The sequence below is a fragment of the Condylura cristata genome, unplaced genomic scaffold (genome assembly GCF_000260355.1).
Source record: "Condylura cristata isolate star-nosed mole 26May11 unplaced genomic scaffold, ConCri1.0 scaffold00016, whole genome shotgun sequence".
NCBI classification, from domain to species: Eukaryota; Metazoa; Chordata; class Mammalia; order Eulipotyphla; family Talpidae; genus Condylura; species Condylura cristata.
Genome location: NW_004567117.1, coordinates 18863421 through 18886215, shown reverse-complemented (window position 1 = coordinate 18886215; position 22795 = coordinate 18863421). Strand labels below are relative to the sequence as shown.

Sequence of the window (22795 nt, the reverse complement as noted above, 5' to 3'; positions counted from 1 at the left end):
GGAGAGGTCTGCTGCACCATGTGGTCACCTCGGGGGCAGGCGGGAGTCGAACTCATGCGGAAGTAGCTCAAGCTTCTTTGTGCTGCGCTTTAACCAGCTGCGCCACCAGGGAGGGCCGATTTTTAAATTTTTACACATGTAACTTCTGATACTTCTGGAAGCCTGAAGTGTGAAATCAAGGTATGGGTAGAGCCATACTCCTTATGACACCCTGGAGGACATCCCTTCCTTGTTTCTTCCACTTAACAGGTGCCCGCTGGCAACCCTTGGCTTCCTATGCCTGTCATCACATCGCTGCTGTCTATCTCTTATCTTCACATTGCTTTCTTGTGTGTGTGTGTTTGGGTGCATGAATGTGATGGTGGGCAAAATACCCGTATACTGTTTCTCCTCTATGAGCACTTGTTGTAGGATTTAGGAATCACCCAGATAAGCCAGGATGATCGCCTCTTCTGATTCTTCATTATATCCGCATAAGATAAAATTCCACATAAGATAAAATTCCACATCCAGGGAATTAGAATGCGCACACACCTCTTAGCGAGTTCCACATTCATTCCACTACAAGTGGTTATAAGAATTAAGCACAATTATATATCTGTATATTTACACATATTTATGTTAGTAGTTAGTTCAGTGCCTGACAGGTGTAGGTTCTCACTAGATGTAAACTCATTTCCTTCTCTTTAGAAATATCTGCTTGCCACATTCTGTGTCCTGGATGCTGTTGGCAGTTTGTGTGAAATTCAGAATGTTCTTGCTCCATCTATTATTCCCGCTTTGTGCCCCAGAAAGTGTGGTCCTTGCTGTGTGGCCATCCTTAGGATGTCCTTAGAGCTGTGCTCTGCTCTCCATTGTACCTCTCCAGGCCACATTCATCCTAACCGTCTACTTTTTTTTTTTTTTTTTTTTAGGTGTAAATATCCTTTTTTTTTTTTCCTCCCCTAACCATCTATTTCTAGCACTTTCTTACCGTTATTAAACTTGTGACTTCTCATTTTCAGGGTGACCTCTGGGACTTTCTCTTATCCTTGTTTTTTTTTTTTTTTCACTTCACCCATCTCCTTCAACCTTTACAATTTATTTTCCATTCTAGTGTAGATTGAATGGAATATTCAGACCATTCAAATTGGATTATTCCTCCCTGGATATGCTCTGCACCTCTGCTGGCTGTGTGCCCCAGAACTTCTGCTTATACTCTCCTCAATGGAAATGTTCTTTTCCCTCCTTCCTTTTCTCTCAAAACTCCCTGGTGGCGCAGCAGGTTAAAGCACTACACTAAGAGGCTAAAGCCACTTCCACATGAGTTCCATCCCCGCCTGCCCCGGAGTGACCCACATGGTGTGGCAGACCTCTCCTGACCCGCCCTCTGCTCCCCTCAGCAGTGTACTTCGTCGATCTGCCTGTTCTGCTCCCTATTCTGTCTCTGGTGAATTCTCTCACCGCCCCTGCACCTCTAGCCTGTACCCCAGTTCTGTATGCACAAATAAATAAATAAATCTTTAAAAATAATAAAAAAAAACTTTACATTTAAATGTACTCTTCCCTCCTCCACTCAGGCCACAGTGGTGCTCAGCTCCCTCCTGTTCAAAGCAATTTCCATTGACCTTGCTGTCACTTACCTTTTTCGAAACATCACCACTTTCACTTTGTCACTCCGTTCTTAATCCTTCCCTTTCTTCCACTGCTCTCCTGAAACTGCTCTCTTGAAGACCTCATGGGTAGTAAGAGGCTAAATGGCTTGGTGGTAATGGACTAAATTGCTAATATTGGACTCTTGAGTTTGCGTTTCTAGCTCCACCATCTGCTAAATACTGTGTAACTTTAAGCAGGTTACTTAACTCTGTGCCAATTTCTTTACCTGTAAAACAGGAATAATACTAGTAACCATCTTTTAAGGCTGGGTGTAAAGATTAAGTAAGTGTATATAAAACTTTCCTAAGGATGCCTGACAAAAAGCAGACACTTTTTTTTTTAAGATTTATTTATTTATGCTTATAGAACTGGGGTACAGGCCAGAGGTATGGTAGGTGAGAGGATTCACCAGAGTCAGTGGGGAGTAGAACAAGCAGATGTACTGAAATACACACTGAGGGGAGCAGCAGGTGCTGTCAGAAGAGGTCTGCTGCGCCATGTAGGTCAGCTCCCTGGTAGGGGATCAAACTGTGAACTGCTACAGTGCCTTTGGAGAGCTTCATAATGCGGTGCTTTAACCCGTTGAGCCACCAGGGAGAGCCCTCTGTATTTTTTTTTTTAAGGTTTTTGTTTTTTTAGTATTTATTCTGAGCTGACAACATTGGACAGCGCCTTTTACTCCATTAATTTCTTTACTGTGTTCAATCTCAAATTAATTTGTGTGGGACTGTTTTATCTTAGTGCTCCCTATTTGGCGCCTGTCCTATGCCCCTGAACTTCACCTTCTTATCTCTTTTCTGGATAGTTTTTTTCTGTGGTAATTTCACTCTTCTGTGAATGTCTCCCCAGATTGCATTTCTAGTCCTTTTTTTCAGCTCCAGTCTTAGATTTATAATTTTGCTGCAGGGTGACTAACCAACATTATCGCCCTCTCGAAATCAGTTCTTTTCTTGACTCTTCTTTTGTAAGTAAAGGACCTGGTGGTTGAAGCAATGTTTTTGAGAACAAGGATGTCAGAATGTTGTCTTTGAGTCCTTTGGAGCCCAGGAGATCTTTCTAGATCATTGCAGGCCGTCAGAATCCTGAGTCTAGCATGTTTAGGTTACTAAGCTGGATGATGAAAGGAGTGAGGAGACACAGCTTTATAGCAAGTGCATTCTTTAATTTTATTCAGTTAGCAAGGTAAATTCATAAATTTCTTCATAAACTCAAGATGCCTAGAAACTACTTCACATTTGATTTTTTGGAAGAGTTTATTTTAAAATTGTGGTTTTCTCACCTGCACCCTCCCTTCCCCCACCCCCACCCCCAGTAGAATTGGTAAATACATTAAATTTATGCTCACATTGCAGAGGCAAATAGCAAATTGATTAAATGAGAAGAAATCTGGCATGATTTTAATTGAGCAGGGGTAGGCTTTAACCTATCTCTGAATTGTCTTGAGACTACAGGCTCTGCTGAGAAAGATTTACTGTTTGTTTGCTGAAATGTAGTTTCTTAAATTTAGCATAGACATTTTGGACAGGGATTTTCTCTAACTTATTGACTTGCCAGTAAAACATTCCATTCCATACTAACAGTAATAAGCAGCACATTTTTCTTTATGTGCAGGTAAATGTTCAGAAGTTGTTAGACAAAGGAACTGACGTTGTGCTGGTTCAGTGTCCCAGGAACACACATGGACTGGTCACTTTCTTCCTGTTAACAACTGTCCTTTAAACACAGCTTCATCCCCTAATGGGTTTTGATCTTTAGGGATTAAGCCCAGGAGGACTATTAACTTAAGGAATGTAACTCAATTAACTGTAAATGATTTAAAATAAACTAATAGCTTTTCCATTTGGAGAGGTTGCATCAGAGCTTTATTTTATTTTTCTCCATCTAATTATTATTTTCTTCTGGCAAATGGTTAATTTTTTTCACAGGTGTCAGTAATAATTTTTAAGTTTTGTTACTTGATTTTTAAAGTTTTTTTTTAAAAAAATTACTTTGATTATTCTTTTTCTATCCCAGATCTTTCCTTGCTACTTAAATCTGATTTGGTTGGAAGCCAACTTTTTGTATGAGTAGGTGTATTCATTATAAGTATAAAAGTTGCAATCTACCCAAAAGACACAAAAACACTGATTGAAAAAGATGCCTGTACCCCCATGTTTATTGCTGCTTTATTTACAACTGGAAAAACATGGAAGCAGCCCAAATGCCCAAAAGTAGATGACTGGATTAAAAAGATGTGGTACATATATACAATGGAATATTACTCAGCAACCAAAAAAGAGAAACACATGTCTTTTGCAGCAACTTGGATGGAGCTGGAAAAGATCATGCTTAGTGAGATAAGCCAGAAAGAAAAAGGAAAATACCGGATGGTTTCACTTATAGCAGGAGTATAATGGACCAGGCGAGAAAATAACAAGAATAATGAACAGCCATATACCAGAGACATTTTGTGGGGGTGGAGTGGGGATGGGATCAAAAACGGGGGGGTGGGGAGGGAAGTGCATGGGATTATGGCGATGGCACACGGGTGACTTGGTGATGGGAAACCCATGGGGATTACAATTGAGATGGAAAAAAAGTACAAAATGATGTAAAAATAAACTGTTATAAAAAAGTGGAAAAGTTGCATAGTTTTAAAAAATTAATAAAATAGGATTCACAACAATGCATACATGGTTTTAGCATACCTTGCTTAGCTGTTATTGTTTCCCAGATTTTAAACTTGACTTAACCCTTTAATTAGTCCAGCTGCTCTATGACAAATTTTTTTTTTTTTAAAGATTTATTTATTTATGCTTACAGAACTGCCAGAGGTGGCAGGGGCGGTGAGAGGATTCACCAGAGACAGAGTGAGGAGTAGAATAGGCTGACTGACGAAGTACACTGCTGAGGGGAGCAGTGGGCGGGTCAGGAGAGGTCTGTCGTGCCATGTGGGTCACTTCCAAGGCTGGGGATTGAACTCATGCGGAAGTGGTTTTAGCTTTTTAGTGCTGCATTTACCCGCTGTGCCACTGGGGAGGGCCCGACAAATCTTTTTACAGTTTGGTCCAGAACAGATGTCATATTATTATCATTGACAATAAATTTTATATGTAACTAGAATTGACTGATCCAAGCTGTAAGTCAATTGGCCTTTGTAGTCTATTTGATTGTTATTTCCTCTTGAATCATTCCAGTTGAGTTTTAGACCTTGGTTTAATGTGGAGTTGCTGTTAACTTGCTCTTGTTATATTTTTCTACATTTCTCATTGGCTATTTTCTTATGATTTTTCACACTTCTTTTTTTCTTTTAAAGTCACTCTAGAGCAAGCACATAATAAAAACCTGTGGTATTTGTAACCTGGTATAATAAGTTCAAGCCTAAACAAGTTAAATCTGATCATAGGGTTGCTTTCTAGAGAGGTTGTAGACATGCCCTAAGAATGATGGAGGCAAAGGTTATGTGAAACCTGGACTTCTCTGCACTTTTATGGAAAATAAAAGAAAGATTATTTTACTCTGCTTCTCTTCTACTTTTATTTAGTTTCTACTCTTTCATGCTCTGAGCAAGTTCAAATTAAGTAAAAGGTGGGAAGCAGGTAGCAAATATTTTACCCATCTCTCTATACCATATTCATGCTGTAACAGGGTCCAGGAAATTGACATTTTCAACTTTTTTATTCAGCATTTGTTTTTCAAATGTCATTGATGTGCTCTCATACTTTATTTTAAAATTGAGACATTAACTCAGATTTGTAGTTTCTTGATTTTTGATGTAATGAACCTCCCCAGCTCTTGTCTGAATGGTGTTTGTGATTTTTTGCATTATGTTTGGAGAAGTTAGAAGGCACCTTAAAGATCATCTAGTATAATAGTTTTTTAGATGAGGAAACAGATCCAACGAGCTGTTGTAAATTTGTGCGGAGCTAGAAGAATCAGGACCCAGAAAGGATTTTTTGAGTTGACTTCTCTGCCTCTGAAAAGTTGGGGTGTATCAAAGGCAGAGATTTTTGTAATCTATCATAATTTACCAGTTTCTCCAAAGAAAGAAATTTGTCACTATTTTCTAAAGGACTTAGCACAAAAAATTAAGCTGGTCATTTAGAAAATGCACATTGATTTTGATTTTGATGCTTTTACAATCATGATAGGTAGGTTTATGGTTGAAAAGGACGATAAAAGTTGAAATAATTCTGATTGTAGGTTACCCTTTGTCCTACCCCTTTATTCCTCTATCTCCCTCTCCCCAAAATCTTGAGGACTGGTAGGATACTAGGCAAGATCCATGTCAATACTAGATATTTGGTGATTATATTCAGTAAGGTATCCTTGCCTTTGTGGAGGTTTGGTGGCAGAGAATATAGATTTAGAGCAATTAAATTTTATAACTATATGATTGAATGCTTAGGAATTGCAAAAAAGCTTTACTATATTTCATTGTCTTGTGGAGTTCATTGTGATGTTTCACTTTGTTCATTTAGGCCCATTCCATTTGATAGATAGATGTTACTACTTAATTTTTTTCAAAGATTTAATTTTATTTATTTATGCATATGAGAACTGGGTGCAGGCTAGAGGTGTTGGGGGTGGATTCACCAGAGACAGAGTAGGGAGCAGAACAGATAGATCTACTGAAATACTCTGCTGAGGGGAGCGGTAGGTAAGACAGGAGGGGTCTGCTGTGCTATGTGGGTCAGCTCCATGGCTGCCGTTCAAACTCATGCCTTAGTGAGTGGCAGTAGCTAGATAGCACTGAGACCTTAACCTCTGTGCCACTAGGACGGCCCCCTAATTTTTTCATTTTTATTGTTTTGAAAAAGTGGTTTGTTTTTATAAGTTTTTGACAGTGAGACATAATCATATTTTTCTGTTTGCCTTTTGGATGTGAATCAGTTTGGGTTTATTCAATTCTTCAATGTTGAATATTCTTTTATATTAAAAATTTCTTACCGAGTCATCACATTTTCTGTTTTGCTTTTTCTTCTTTTATAGCCAACACATACCTCTTTATGGTACAAGCTCGAGGCATAATGTTGAGAGAAAATGTGAAAACAATAGGACATATGATCAGGCTGTACACAAATAAAAACACTACACTGAATGGTACAGGTAAGGCTTCTTCCTGCTTAATCTTGCTTTGCTTTTATTTCATATGCTTCTTTTCAGAAAGCAGTTAACGTATCTCTCAAGCCCTGGTTTACTTTCGAGTAACTCCGTACTAAAGATGAGAGTATTATCTGCTAATTGTACTGAGAGATTCTCCACATAGAGGTCACATATTTGAGGGTAAATAAAAAGGTAATCAAAAATGTGATTGGAATTCTGTGCAAAGATACATTAAGTTGCAAACAAAAAGTACAAAAGGCAATTTATAACTTTTAAAGTCACCTAATATATTTAAGAGGAATTAACTAAGGGGAATAATTTGTATTAGCCATTCTGCCATCTTTCTTTATGCCCATTCATATTTCTCAGATGTTTTCCCAACTGTTGAAGGAATACTTGAGTTTGTTTTCTTGTTTTAAATTATATAAGTTTCTTAGTAATTTTAAGACCTTTGAAAGGATTAGTAGATAAATTATATAAAACTGGAAATAAGTGATTTTTAAAACATTATCTGGAAGAAGATCTTTATTAGAATCACAGGAGATTAAAATCCAGGTAATAGACCGAACTAATGAAATAATGATGGTAGGTTTGTTAGAAATAACCCAGTTTAATTATCTGATGGCTGCATGGTCTGGGGCTTCAGATGCTGCCAGACCTGGCAAAGCAGTGGTAAAGAAACTAGAGCTGTCATTTAGATTCTGTTACAGTTTTAAGCTTCCCCATTGCAGAAAAAGCAAAGTTCTTGAAAAGTCTCCTTAGGTCCTCTTCTTTTCCCTTGAGTGGGAAGCTGAATAGGGGGACCTGCCCAGCAGTGTTCATTCTGTCTCTTTTCTATGGGTGTGGCTTTCGAAGGAAGGAAGAAGCTGGGCCCCAGAACTCACTGTTTTCATCCATTCATTAGATGAAATAATGTCTACATTTTCAGCAGTTGTGGTGGGTTAGTCTCCAGTGTGTCTACCTGCACAACCTTTAGAAACTGCTCTTAATTTTGAAAATGGTCGTTATGCAAGATGAAGCTAACTACCTTTATAGGATAATGATTTTGTAGGGTTAACTTATTATAGTCTTCAAAAGCTTGGATCATTGTTGGCTATATTATTGCCCACTGGGTGATTCACTCAGTCATGCGCCTTTTTCTTTATTGGTTAAATAGATTTTTTTACTGACCATTGGGAGTTCTATATTATACTCTGCAGTTCACAGTCCCAGCAAGTTTGTACTATGTTGTAGGTACTCTGTTAGATTCTAGAAAAGAAAGACAATTTGATTTCAATTAAGAGAGGTATTCAGGCTCTTGGCAGAGTGGGGGGGGGCAGTGAATATCATATACTTTGGGATGAACTAAGTACCAGTGGACACAGTTCTCTAGGAGTGCAAAGACATTTCAGTAGGTTTGGCAATGAATTGAAATCCTTGCACTCATTATGATGTGGCCACAAATATGTTTAGCTCTAAAACTTTGCACTTAAAGGAAGTGATTATACTGCTATTGCATTTCTTGTAAGTTTTTTATGTGGTTTAAAAAAACTTATTGATAAAGAATTTTATTGTTTTATCAGTTTATCAGTCCTCTTGTGTCCCCCAGGGAAATTACCATTAAAAGTTCTGTGAATTGAATGTGGATAAACAGAATCATAATGGAAGTGTTCTGAGCACTAATAAGAATCCATAAATTATGAAGACTAAGACAGTGCTCTTCTTTAAGGTTAACTGTATAACATTAAGAAATTATTTGAGTCTTGCATAAGAATGTTAGTATTGACTTTATGAATATAAGGAAACCAGCCTTTGGAACTCATAAAGGCAGTGGATTCCTAACCTATCTTCTATTCCCAATTCATATAAATGTACAGTATAAAGTAGTTGCTTAGCTAACATAGCAGAAATTCCCAAAAAAGGATTTTTTTTTAGGTTTTATATATATTCAAATATATAGATTTGAAACTATCAAGGAAATAATCAGAACTTTTTTGGACCTTCCTATACTTCTGTTTAACATCTTTAAATCTTTCAGATATATATTGAAAAAGTAAAGAATATACACTACTAGAGAAGTTTCTGTGTTTTTCCCTGTCCCTGGGCATACAAAAACTATCAATGAATCCCCCATCTTTTTTCCCTGCTCCCTTTACAGGAAGATTTTCCTTGATAAGTACCTTCTACGGCTCCTTTGAAGAGAGGATTTGCAGTAGGATGAGGGTGGCGGGTAGGGAGTAGATTTTTTCCCTGAGACTTTCCTGCTTCATCATAGATGGATGTCTTAGAAGTTGTACCATTATTAGTCCCTGTTTATCATGTTGGGTTTTGAGCTTTACTGATGCCTTGTTAAGTTCATGCCTGGATTTCTGCAGTCCTTTGGAATTGGACCTTCTCTATGGTACTAAATCCTCATAAACCTCTGCTTAGTGGCCTATGCAGAGCTTCTTCCTGCAGATGGGTCTGGAGGAGGGTGAGTTGCTGCTCTGAAATGTCATTCTGACTGCCAGCTGCATCCCTGTCAACTCTGTTTTAAGGATGAATGTTTAGGTTACCAGAGGTATGCAGGGAATGAACATGTTTAGTTTTCTTTGACTTTCCTCATTTCATGTTCAGTTTTCTGGTGTCTGTCATTTTTCTTTGGTGAGAGTGTTTAGCTTTTACATTTCAATAAGGATATGACTCTGGCTTAAAGTCTTTTGCTTGCTAGTTACTGTCAGCAAGCCTCTCTTTTAAATAACATACCTGTTCTCTTTCTTCTCTTTCAGACTAGCTCAGATAGGAATATTTCTGTCATAGGAACAGTTTACTGAAGATTGGAAGAGTATCTTCACATTTACCTAAAGTGTCTATTAGAGCTTCATTTTCTGTGGAAGCATGGTTTGTGCTCTAGGAGACAGAAATCCATTTAATAGCGGTTTCCTTATCTCTTTGCTGTATTTGGTCTCATGTTCTTGCACTGGCCTCCTGTCACATAGGAAACTGGCAGGTCATGGTCCCAAGATTTGTACTTCAAAAGTTTGTTCCAAAAATGGACTGAAATGTGATCTCTTTGCTTCTAAGTTCAAAAGTCCTACAAATCTGGCTGTCCTACGCTAGGTCACATAGGCATGTTTAAATCAGTCACTCATAGCTGAAATGATTGAATATGCCTTTGGTTCCGAGGTTACTCTAAGCCCTTTGTGCACATATCTTTTGAAACCTGAAAATGACAGCTGAGTTCATTCCAAAGGAGAAACTATGTTATGCCTGTGTATGGGAGTGGGGATTTGAACTCAACATTTGACTTTGGCATTAAACTTGTGCCCTCTATACTGGAGGACGTGCTGAATGTGAAGATAATGGACCTAATCTATTAAGCCCTAGGGCTCCCAGGGACTGTATTCCATTGTTGTAAAGATTTAGAAGGGGCTGTGTTACAAAAGTAAGTGCACTGGGTAAATCTCAGTTTCTTAAGTGTAGGGTGGTGAGGAAATGTCACCCTCACCCCTCTGCTCTGTGGATGCAGGAGACAGTGTGCTGTGGCTGTGTGTCCATTCAAAGCATCCTTGGCTGTTTGGATTCCCTGCTGGACATGCACACTCTTCCTTCGAGCTGGCTCTACCAGGGTAGGGCTGGGAGCAGGTGTTCTCATAGGGTCACAGGTGGTCCTGCTTTGTGTGCATACGTCGATCACGCTGGCCCACTCCAGACTTGTGCAGGGGTTCCTTTGGGAAATCATGCTGAGGGGTCCATCTGGCAGTGGTGAGGGGTGAATGAGAGAATGACCATGGAAGCTGCATTTTGCTTTGCCTAGGTCTTCACAGATAATTGCTTTTAAGTGCATCTGTAAATTTTGTAGTGTAGGCTTCTCACAATGTCAGTGACATATTTCATACTAGGAACAAAGCAAAAGGCAAGTTTTGGTTGTAACTTTTTTCTCTTTCTCCAAGATTATCCTGAAGGCAATAATTCAAGTGATTATCTCATTCAAACAACAACGTATCTTCCAGAAAACTTCACTTATTCACCATACCTCCCCTGCCCAGAAAAACTGCCTTACATGAGTAAGTGTCATCTAATTTTGATTTAACCATTTGCTTGTATTATAATAAAATAATAAATCACGTGATTTGAGCATAACAGACTTGGATCAATACTGTTGGTGTTGATGTTCACATTATACAGCATGCTGATTGATGTTTTTCGATTTTTTTTTTTGGCAAAGCATTTTTTGGAGGAGAGACAGGATTTGAAAAATCGAAAAACTTATGCAAAAATAACCTCTGTTAGTTTGATATGTTTTCTTAAAAGTTTTTTTTTAACGTAGATGGCTAGTAAGAAAATTATATTTCAAAAGCTTTAAGACATTCTAATAGTGCTCTTAAAATTAAATTTCATGCTGTAACTTTATTTTCTTGAGAACAATCTTTGTTGATACACAATCTGTTTCTTTTCCTTGATGGTGATATGTAATACATTTTTGAATAAATGTATGTAAGTAAATACAGTTTACTTGCCTTTTTCCCTGCTGGTGGAAATTTAGGTTGTTTCCACTTTTTTTGCTATTGCAAAGTAGTGCTGTAACGAACAACACAGTAGAGATTTCCCTGTGCATGGTGTGTATGTGCTGAGGATTCGTAGCTGGAAGTGGAAGTGCTGGTGAGGCTGGCTGGTTGCGGGAGCGCAGAAACAGCTGTGCCAGCTAGTGCCCCAGTAGAAAAGCATGAATGTACTAATGTACTTCTTTGATGTCAGCAACTTCTGACTTCTTTTTTTTTTTTTTTACAGATTGCTGTTTTTACAAATAAAAAATCTCATTGTTTCACTTTTCACTTTCTTCATTCACAGTGGGTTGGAACAGCTTTTCACGTGCTTATGAGTGGTTTTGCATGTTCTGTCCTGTGAGTCACTTAGTCATGTGCTTTATCAGCTCCTTGTTGGTTAATTAGGGTTTTGTACTGATGAGTAGAAGTTTTATGTAGATACATCAGCAGTGACTGTTGTTTCTCTATGCTTTGTCATATTTTCATGATCTCTGGTTTGTCTTTTCCTTTGATTTATAGTACCTTTTATTTTACAGAAGTTTAAAATTATCATGTTTTCAAGCATAGTCATCATCACTTTATTTAAAGTTTCTCCTTTTTTTGTCTTAAGAAAGCATTCCTTACTCTAAAGTCATACTAGTACTCTTATTTCCTTCCAATAATTTTGCAACTTAACTTTCATTTATAATATGAGGTATAGGGGGAAAGGTACTATATTTGAAACATTTTTCTTTCAAAATTATGAAGATCATACATTATCTTTTTTTGAAACACTATAATTACTCAGAAGCCCATCAATATTATTTTGGCAGCTTTTTCTTTGTTTTCATCCCTCCACCTAGTTTTAAACATTCTTTGTACATATAAATTGTGTCTTTAATTTTTATATAATTAATAATTTAAATATCTTTTTGAATTGCTTCTTTCTTTTTTGAAAAGATTTATTTATTCATACAGAATTGGGGTACAAGCCAGAGATACAGGGGTGGTGAGAGGCTTTACCAGAATCAGGACAGGCAGATTGACAAAGTACACTGCTGAGGGGGCAGTGGGTGACACAGAAGAGGTCTGCCACGCCATGTGGATCACCTCCAGGGACCAGGGATCTAATGTACACTGAAGTGGCTGCGGCCAGCTTGCAGTGCTATGTCTTTACCCATTGTGTCACCACGGTCCTATTTTTACTTATTTCTGGTAGCCTCGGTATCTTAGAATGTTCTTTTATGTCTTCATGATGTTTAAAAGAAAGTAGACTTTGTGTTTATAGGATTTATTTTTTTTCAGTTTGTTATTGGCAGATTCAACATATCTATAATTAAAAGAAGATTCAGCTTTTAATACTTAAAGCCATGATTCTCAACCTTTAGGGTAAATCTGAATCACATGGTGGCTGGACCCCACTCTTAGAGTTTTAGATTGGGTAGCTCAGAAGTAGGGATCCTGTTTCTAACAGGATTCTTGGTAGCACTGATTTTGATGATCCTAGACTAGTTTTTCTGGTCGCAAAAACTTAGGGAAATATATACTTCTTGGGCTCAACCCCCAAGTTTCTGATTTCATTAATTGACGTGGGACCTGGTAATTGTTGCCCCCCCCAAAAAAAAAATCTCAATTGATTCTACTTTTGCTGTTGCCTTGCTGTTCCATAATAGAGAATAAAGCTGTGGTTTTCATGGTTGTCATTACTTTGTTATTGCAGGCTTTTATGAATACTTTTGTCTATGTAGTACTGAAACCACTGAATAATAAGGCTGTTGAAATATTGATTACAATAATTTCATTTTCATAATTTGCATATTCAAGGATTTGTAGTTTCCGGAAATCCTTCTGGTCTTCTTTTAGTTGCCATTTTCTTAATTAGTCCTTGATGGGTACTAATTAACTCTGTTTAAAAGCATCTGTCTGCCAGGCCTCTTCTCCAGTTCCATCACTCCTTGATACTGCTGTCCTGGTGCTTGAGGGATTGTGTCATGACTGTTACTCATCCATTTTCACTGAGAGTCTTGCTGTTACTGCTTCATCTTTCAGCTTCCCTCAGAATCTTGCATTTTTCTACAAGGGAGGATTTCACTGGGTTGGCTAAATGCAGAAGTCTTCCTCTGGGCTGCAGTGTTGGATCCTGACCAATTCCTCGTTCAGTTACTGTGACCAGGGTGAGGATTATTTGTTAGAAAATATGGCCACAGACAGTTAACCCCTTAGAAAGGGCCCGTAGTTATAACCAGCATAACCTGCTTCACCGAGAGGCCCTTGCTGAGTTGAGAGGCCCTTGCATCAGTCGAGAGGCCCTTGCATGAGTCGGCCATGAGCGCCCCTTTACTGGTTTTGTGGCCTCTGCAGAGTGGAGTCTCAGTTTACATGTCTGTAAGATTTGGGATTGGAATATCAGCCTCAGAGTGTTGTGGGGATAAATGAAGCACTGTGCTTGAAACTTGTTAAACATTGTTTTCATGTAACTGCTGGGGGGAAAGGATGTCCTGAATGAACTCTAAAAACACAGGTTTTATGGACCCACCCCCACCCCAGACCATAGAGATCCAAAACACCAAGGATTACAAATCCCATAATGTCATCACCACTGAAGGGAGGGTTGCTGGGCACGGAGGGTGGAGTTAAGCAGCCAGGTTTGGTGTATAACCAGGCATGTGGGTTGTATTTTTGCTGGTTTTCAGTTTGATACTGGGGTCCCAGCTCTGTGGAACTGGTAAGGTGCATCTACCAACCTACCAATTTATTTTTCTCTTTCTCCCTAAGTCATTCCTTTCTTAATATACCCTCTTTTTTTTTTTTTTTTTTGTAAACAAACCCTTAATTAGCCTTTTTGTGTGTACCTGTAGTTGAGCCTCCTTATTAATAAGCTTCTTTTAAACACTGGTAAGGATCAACCCATTTCACATCTGGGTTGCTCTGTACAGTTTCTCCTCTGCCCTTCTTTAACTGATGGAGTCAGACTTTATAGTGATCAAGGGAATAAGAAGTCTGGGAGAGATGTGTGGAGGTAAGGACACTTATACTTAGCTAGGCATCCTTAATTTTTAAAAAATTAGCAGGTGGCTCTCTCTGGTTGCACAGTGGGTTAAAGCACAGCACTAAGAAGCTAAAGCCACTTCCGCATCAGTTCGATCCCCGCCTGCCCCGGAGGAGATCCACATGGCGCGTCAGACCTCTCCTGACCTGTCCTGTGCTTCCCTCAGCAGTGTACATCATCAGTCAGCCTGTTCTGCTTCCCCACTGTCTCTGGTGAATCCTCTCACTGCCCCTGTACCTCCGGCCTGTACCCCAGTTCTGTATGAATAAATAAATCAAATCTTAAAAAAAAAATTAGCAGGACTCCTTGCCCCAATTGATGGTAGAGACTAACATAGTAAAATACCTAAGTAAAATATTGTTATATCACACAAAATAATTGAATATACTGTCTCCCCAGATAATAGTTAAAAGTTTGTATGAATAAGATCTATTTAGGTGAAAACCATTCAAATTTGAATGTTGCTTAACTTTCCTATAATCGCCAAAAGTGAAGTTTAAATTTGCTTTTTAAAATTTTTTTATAGCATGAAGTTTAAATTTGGTGTGTTTTATTATCTAACTGTAACTTAAAAAAGATTTTTTCTCTAGTGTATTTATGGGATTACTGACCCTGGATTTCCATAAAGTTTGAACCTGTCCAGTTGGAATTCATGAATATTATATAATCAATTACAGTAAGATAAATTTTAATTTGTATTACTCATACACTATGAATGAAAATGTCTGTTACTTTTAGTATTTATTGATTTTTTTGGAGACAAATCTACTTTCTGCTATATTAAATATAGGTGAGACTCTCCTTGTTAACACAGTAAAATAGAAATTTCACTTTATCCAGAGGTAAAAAAGTTGCAAGGGCTTATAATAGATGTTTTGATTTTTCTGGGGGAGGTGAGAATGGAAAATGTCAATTGTGTACTTTGCATTAAAATGAAGATAAATTTAGCTATAAGAGTTCCCCTGCCTTTTAATTCTTATGCAAATAGAGTAGTAACTTTTATACATATTGTCTTTACTGTTTGCAGAATAGTTTTCTTTGTGTTTAAAAGTTTCATAGCTTTGTTTCTGGTAGTTTCTATAATTAATAACCTTATGAAATTAACAAAAGCTTCAACGACTTTGGGATGGATTCAAATGAAAATCAGCAAAGAGGGAAAGATAAGCAAATAAACTTTAGAAAAGCTCAAAATAATGCTTAATGCAACAAACCATCTTGCATATATATGTATTTTAAAAAAGAAAGATGGAAGTCTTTATTTTTTTAGCATAATCAGTTTTGAACAGTGGCTGTACATTCAGTAGAACCTGTAACACACTCAGAGAAAGGTAGCAGAGTTTGCTACCTACTGTGAAAGGGTAATTATGTGATAAAAGGGAGACAGCAATTTATCCTGGAAGGAAAGAGCAGAATAGAGGGGAGGGTCATTGGAACTGGGTCTTGCAAAATAGTGCAGTAGTAGTTGAGGGGAACTGTCAGACCATGACAAGCTCTATCACCTAGAAACAGAGAGTGGTTTACTGTGACTGGGTGAGTGTGCAGTGCAGTATGTGGGAAATGAAGCTAGACTAGGAGGTAAAGAAAGGGCTTATATAAAGGATGAACCAAAGACTAAGGATTATGGCCTCCATGACTTTCTATGTGGGGTTTATATGGAGAGAGTCCTTGAGCTTATATGCAGAAGGTTGTTAGGTGTCTCTCTAAGGGAAAGGTACATTATGGTTTTCAAAGGTTCTAGGTGGAAGAAAGGGTAAAACAAAAACAAAAACAAAAACAAAAAAACCCCCAAAAACCTAAGGGAATGTATCACATGACTAGGATGGTAGTTCAGAAAGGTTATTCTGATGAGAAGTCGAAAATGAATAGAATGGGGAAATGCTGGAATCTTGAAGACCAATGATGCACTTGTGCTCAATTCCAGGGGAAATGAGAAGCACTTATGGAGTAGAGGAGGTACCAAAGAGAACTACAGGGATGCTGTTGGCCAGATGTGAGGAAAACATCACATTTGGAGAGTGAGGAAAGCTAGTCAATTCAGTGATGAGTTTTGTTTAAAGCTCAGGAGAATTAATTTGAAGTCTGAATTTCACCAGAGGTATAGGCAGGAGATGAGGGGAAGTTGAGATCATAAGGAAGCATGGCTCTGGAAAAACATCAGCTCTTAGAGAGGCAAAGCGTAGTAGGTGGGAGGGAAATCAGGAGCTGAGAGGATTCCAACTGTGTCCCTGAGACCAGCAGGGGAGGGTTCCAAGGACAGAGAGTCCCTCCCAGTTGTCACATACCTCATGTAAAGCAGGTGGGAGGAGGAATTGTGGCAAGGTTTTGAATATGACATGTGGAAAATTAATGAGGACAAGTATGAGCACAATTTCATTAGCGTGGTAGGTAGAAACAACCTGTCCTTCTAAGTTTGGTGGGAAGGGAGAATGGAGGTAGGGATCTGTGGAGGAGGAAGGGCGAAGGGAAAAGCTCTTAGGAGGATATGACTTTAGTTTTAGGCTTTATGGAGAGAAACTATGTGCAGACAAGAGAAAATAAGGATAAAGGAGCAGTGGGAGCTTTCTTGGAGCCAGCTTTTGGGGAAAATGACAAGAAACAGAAATAGGTTCAAGTCATACAGTTAGTTAGCCTTGGGAAATAATGAATTCCTCTTTCACTGAGGCAAGTTCAGCTAAAGATGAAGTGGGGAAAGTTATGGGGTTGATCCCTGCGGCTGCTTTGTCCTTGATAAATTAGGAATGCAAGCATGTATTTACATAAGGTAGTGGCTGTAAGGAATGAAAAATGGAGGCAACTAGTCATAAACAAAAAGGCAACTGATCAGTTATCTAAGAGATTACCCCTGTGGGTAAAAATGTGCTTATTTTTGTTGAAAGCTCAGTGTATTCAAGGCAGTATACTGTCACCTAAATGATATTACTCTATGCCTATGTGATTTTCTTCTGTGGTATTTTTTGGGTAGGGAATTTGAGAGTGGGAAATTATCAGGAAGGGAGAGGAAGTAAGAATGTGAGTGTATAAGTTTATCTTACTCCTTTTTGGCTAGTAAAACAAAAATACCAGGCCCTCCCTGGTGGTGCAGCAGTTAAAGCACAGCACTAAGAAGCTCAAGCCACTTTAGCATGAGTTTGATTCCCGCCCCAGAGGTGACCACATGGCATGGCAGACCTCTCCTGACACACCCGCTGCTCCCCTCAGCACTGTACTTTGTTGATCTGCCTGTTCTACTCCCCCCTCTGTCTTGGGTGAAGCCTCTCACCGCCCCTGTACCTTCAGCCTGTACCCCAGTTCTGTATGCATAAGTAAATAAATCTTAAAAAAAAACCAAAAACCATAGACTGGGTAGCTTAAACAATAAACATTTATTTCACATAATTCTAAAGGCTGGAAGTGTAAGATGAAGACATCAGCAGATTCACTGTCTGGTGGGGGCCTGCTTCCTAGTTCATAAATGGCCATCTTCTCAGTTTGTCCCCACATGGGGAAAGGGACAAGGGTTATTTTATAAGGATACTAACCCCATTCATGAGGGCTCTGTTCTTATGACCTAACTACCTCCCAAAGGCCCCACCATCTAATACCATCATCTTGGGAGTCAGGATTTCAACATATAACTTGTGGGGGGAGGGGACCCACCTGTTCAGTCCATTATGAGGGACCATAACAGTTGTGTTTCTCTATGTGTGGTCAGGAATGATTTGCACCAGAATCAACTGGGGTCAAAAGGTTTATTAGGTACTGTTCCAAGCAAAGGTGGGACAACAAAGGTGGTTAACTGAAGGTTATAGTCAGTCATTTAGAGTAAAGCAAAAGAAACCTTATGCAAAGAAGGAAAATGGGTCTTAAGGACTGTATATGTGGCTGGGATAAAGACAAGATGCTAAGCTACATTTGGGGATTGATGTTTGTACAACTGTCTTACAAGTAGATTTCAGTGCCTGATAGAGCCCAGGCATGGAAATGCAGGTGGGAAGGAAGCAAGGAAAAATTTGAGACAGGGTTGGGCATTGCTAACTTTGCCATTCCCTATGTAATTTGTGTACGTAGCCACTGCAACTAAAAATCACTGCTTAGAATACTTGGATTTGCTTGTTTCAGGAACAATTAAGATTTCCTTTGTGTAAGCAGAGGTCATGAAATTCCACAAAGATAAGCCTAAAGAAAGCAGATTCTTATGTTGGCAGCAAAGGGGGCCATGGTCTCAGGGGAAGATAACTCTTGTCACCACTATCCCAGGTTAGTTCTCAGCTGGTGCACAGGGGGGGGGGGCTTGAAATGTGTTTCCTATTGTATTCTGTTCTGGAGAAGAAAGAACTCACCTGAAGGAGTATTTCCTGAGGAAATCCAGGTCTTTATCTAATACTGCCAGCAGATCACTGGGCATCATCTTTGAAACCTCCAGGGTGAAACTGACAACAAAAGCCCAAATACCTCTAACTGGCATTAAAATATCCAAAAAAAAAAAAAAAAAAAAAGAAAAAAAAATACAGGCTCCAAACTAAGTGAAGGAGACATTTAAAACTATTGTTTTATAGAGAAAACTCCTTCTTGGCTAGAGACTGTATACTTTAAATTTTACCTTAGATGTAAGAAAAATATAACTATAGGTAATTCAATGGGTTGACTATTTACAATTTTAAAATTGTTTGGCTAGAAAATAACATCCTGTACAAGTAAAAGAGGCAGTTTTGCTCTTGACTTTAAAGCACTGGAACACTGGCAAAACCTTCGTGGCAATATCCTACAAAGACAGGGTAAAAGTGGCCTCAGTGGGTACATAGTGTGTATGGGGGGAGGGGGGAGTTACTGGAGCTCTCCCCCTCCTGATCACAGGCCCTTTGAGAGATTCTTTCTACTGAGGGACATTTGGAAATCTTGTCACCACTAGTTTGTCTGCTCAGTGCTCCTACCTGGCCATTCTATGACATGGTATTTTCCTTCCCATCCTGTGCGCAGCATCTTCCCCTTAATACATTCCACTAGTTGGTGCTTATTATTTTTCTTCTTTCTCTCAGATCATCCTTTTACTGTTTCCAATGCCTGTCCTAGGGACCTGTACCCCTGTCACTTCTCCACCTTCCCTTCCCCCATACCAAAGAAAGAGATGTTGTTATTATTACCTTTGCCATGATGATATCATGCCTCTAGGTTATGTTTAGCTGCTCAGATATTAGGATTTCAGCACAAAGAGCTGTAAGTGCAGAGAAAAATGGTTAAAGGACTCTCAAGGAATGTGGTTGAGGGTGGGCAGTGAGGAGGGAGATGAAGTTCAGGTATATTAGTGATGGACATGAGAGACCCTGCCCATTGAGAAGACAGGTCAAAGACTCATCTCTTAATCTGCTAGCACATGTGCATTGCAAATAATTCTATAGAAAACTGCAGACAGTACTGGTGATTACAGCTGTTAAAGTAATAAAGGTGAACAAAGGCAAAAAATTGGTTTAACTGTGCATAAAGAATGAAGAATACCACCTTCAGTTTCTTACATGAACTGCTTATTGTTCTTCTTCATCACTATCATTTTAGCAATCATGCATACCATTAAATGCATCAGATATATCTGTGTGCATATTATTTGATAACAGTGCTAGATTCTGTTGTCAGGTGCATCATGATAGTCTGCACTTACGTTAGCTCATTAGTTTTCACTTAACTTGCCCATTCTCTGCAAGTTCATAGGTTACTCTTTAGGTAAATTTACTTTCTAAGATTAGCTATTTTGCATCTCTTGTTACACTAAATGGTGGGTTTTGGCTTTTGAAGAGCCACAAATATTGTTAGTTTACTTCCTACTTCACTCTGAGAAACTATGCATTTACACTTCTCTCGACACTTCTCTCGAGCTTACCTCAGTGCTTGGTGGAAGCTACTCCTGTTCTTCTGAAGAGAGGATTGGGGAGAGAAATATGGCTGCAGAAGTCTTCTAGAACACAGACTAACTGGAGGGAGACTGTTAGAGACAAACGACATGTTCTATTTGTGAAAATATGGTCACTGGAGTCTTAAGAGTTTTAAAACAGGAAACCTTACTTATTTGTTAGTTTCTGTTTTTTTGAGAAGAGGAGTTTGAAAGAACTTACTTCTACTTTTGATTGAATCAATGAAAATGGCTTCTCATCTGATAGTATTCAATAGTATACCTTAGAAAATGTGTTTTAGTAAAGATACTCTGATAACTTTATGTGTTTGTTAGTTTGGACGTTTAAGTGCATTGCACATTGCTGGCTTTCCAGTTTAGTCTATCAGGGGGATTGGTACCTCAGTTGTGGCCAGCTTTTCCCAGAGGTGTGGCAGGAGCAGAATGATCAGTGAACTGTGAGTTTTGGATTGTATTCAGGTCACCACCCTGGTGACCATCCCAAGTAGATAAGGGGCATGGGTCTCATGGTCTCTATAAAGGTGGTCTCCCTTTCAGCCTTTCCCCTGTCCTCGCTTGGGGGTTATGGCACTGGGGGAGGAGGGAGGGTATGAGGTTGGGATAGAAGTGTGGTTTGGGTAGTGCCTGGCCTGGTCTGTCCCCATCACTTATGTGTACTGAGCCTTCTCCGGAGGGAAAAGCTTTTGCTGTTAGGATCTAGACATTTAAACCATTTGGAAGACAGCAAGTGTTGTAGGTCAATGTTAGCCCAGCAATGTTGCCAGGTGGTGGTGGGGCAGGTGTTTCACATAACACAGAAGCCAGTTTTAAAGAGGAGCCTCTTATGTGGAAGGCCACAGTGGACCTCTTGCATCTCACAGGTTCTTCTACCCAGGCCGCCCCCACTGCTCCAGCTCCAGCTGGCCACAGGCTCAGCCTGATTCACCACCTTAGAGAAGTGCTCAAGCACTTTAGTGGCAGGGGTGTGGAGTGTTTCACCTTCTGATTGATTCCTAGCATTATAGGGCCTGCCCTTGTTGGTATCTATCTGCTCCCTCTACATTTAGTTCCATGTCTCTCAAATCTTGTCTCTGGCATTAGACCCTTCTATTTCCACACCTGATGTGCGTAGCCACCTGATTGTGTGTAACCTCTCTTAAGGTTCTGTAGTTCCCAATGTGGGCATGAGCCCTTTGGTCAAAAAAAAAAAAAAAAAAATGTATCACTGCTGGTCCTCCCTCTCTTGAATTGAGCCACCCTGATAGGATCGCAAGCAAACTATATTGCAGTTTTCCCCACCCTTCTACTAGGTTGCTTTTCTTTGCAAAAGGACTGTTCCTCCAGAAATTCTTCAGAGACTATTGTTTTTATCTGCATCTTTTGTTGTATATGCAAAGAAGAGTGGAGTCTGGTAGTTTTACTCTTCTGCCATCTTGTCTTACCATATCTTTAATGCAAAAATACTAAAACAATTCTTTATGTTTCTAACTTTCTAGGGGGATACCTCAATGTCAATGTAAGTGAAGTCAGTTTTGATGAAATTCATCAACTCTTCTCCAAGGATTTAGATATTGAACCAGGAGGTCATTGGAGGCCTAAAGACTGTAAACCTAGGTGGAAGGTGAGGTCAAGTATTTAATAATTAATGTGGTTGTTACTATGCATTTTAGTAAATATACCAAAATATCTTTAAATCTTGATAAATTAAGACATCAAAAATTTTGTATTTGATGTGTATTCTCTGTTCAAATGTCATTTGAACGTTGCTGCACCTGTGTACTTAAAAAATAGAAGTGCGTATGTACAATATCTTGGTGATGCTGTTAATGAACACTTCTCTGGAGATTGGCGTAGAAACAGACTTTTTTGTTCCCTTCTGTTTGGTAGAGAGATTGGTTTCTCTGCATCTTGCCATTGTTCCTCATGACTACAGACACCTGTAGGCAGAGCCCACCAAGTCACGGAGCTGGTGAGAGCTCGTGGGGAGGATATTCATATCCTGATTTCGGGTGTGTCTAGTATGTGTCAGTTACCATTTTGTATCCATCACACGAGTGGAATCATCTTTCTCCATCTGATTTATTTCACTAAGTATAATACCTTTTCTTCATTTATATTTTTGCAGAAGACAGGATTCCATCTTTTTAAGTAACTGAATAATATGCCATTATTAACCTTGTTTTAGGGTGCTTCACTTTATTGCACTTTGCAGATACTGTGCTTTTTCAGAAATTGGATGTAGCAGCCCTGCATCAGCAATAGTATTTGCACTATTTTTCTAACAACTCAGATGATGACCAGCATTTTTAGCAATAAAGTACTTATTAAGATTGGTACTTTTGAGAAATAATGCTGCTGTACATTTAGTAGACTACAGTATAGTGTACATGTCCTAACTTACATACTCTAGGAAAACAATTCTTTTTGTGACTTGCTTTATTGTCGTGGCTAGGAACTGAGGCCACGCTACCTGAGGTGTACCTGTTTTCACGTAGGGCACAGTGTGACTTTTAGGTGTGTGCCCCGTGGCAGAGTAGTAGAATAATTTGGGATTGGAACAATTCAATATTCTTTCCCCTCTCCAGTGGTCTATATTAGATTTTAAGTTTTATGACTTATTTTCATTTTCCAGAAGAAAGTAATACTATATGTAGGTAGTTCCTACTTAGGTTTAATAGACTA

General features: G+C 39.0%; 1 protein-coding gene across 1 annotated transcript in view; it reads left to right on the top strand.

The window, feature by feature from the left end:
* Positions 1 to 22795, top strand: part of B4GALT6 (UDP-Gal:betaGlcNAc beta 1,4- galactosyltransferase, polypeptide 6) — a 51081-nt gene that overhangs the window by 13985 nt on the left and 14301 nt on the right. The window contains exons 2-4 of the mRNA XM_004683812.2: positions 6607 to 6723; positions 10632 to 10745; positions 21610 to 21734. Of these exons, the coding sequence (XP_004683869.1) occupies positions 6607 to 6723; positions 10632 to 10745; positions 21610 to 21734 (356 nt within the window). The remainder of the gene's footprint in view (positions 1 to 6606; positions 6724 to 10631; positions 10746 to 21609; positions 21735 to 22795) is intronic.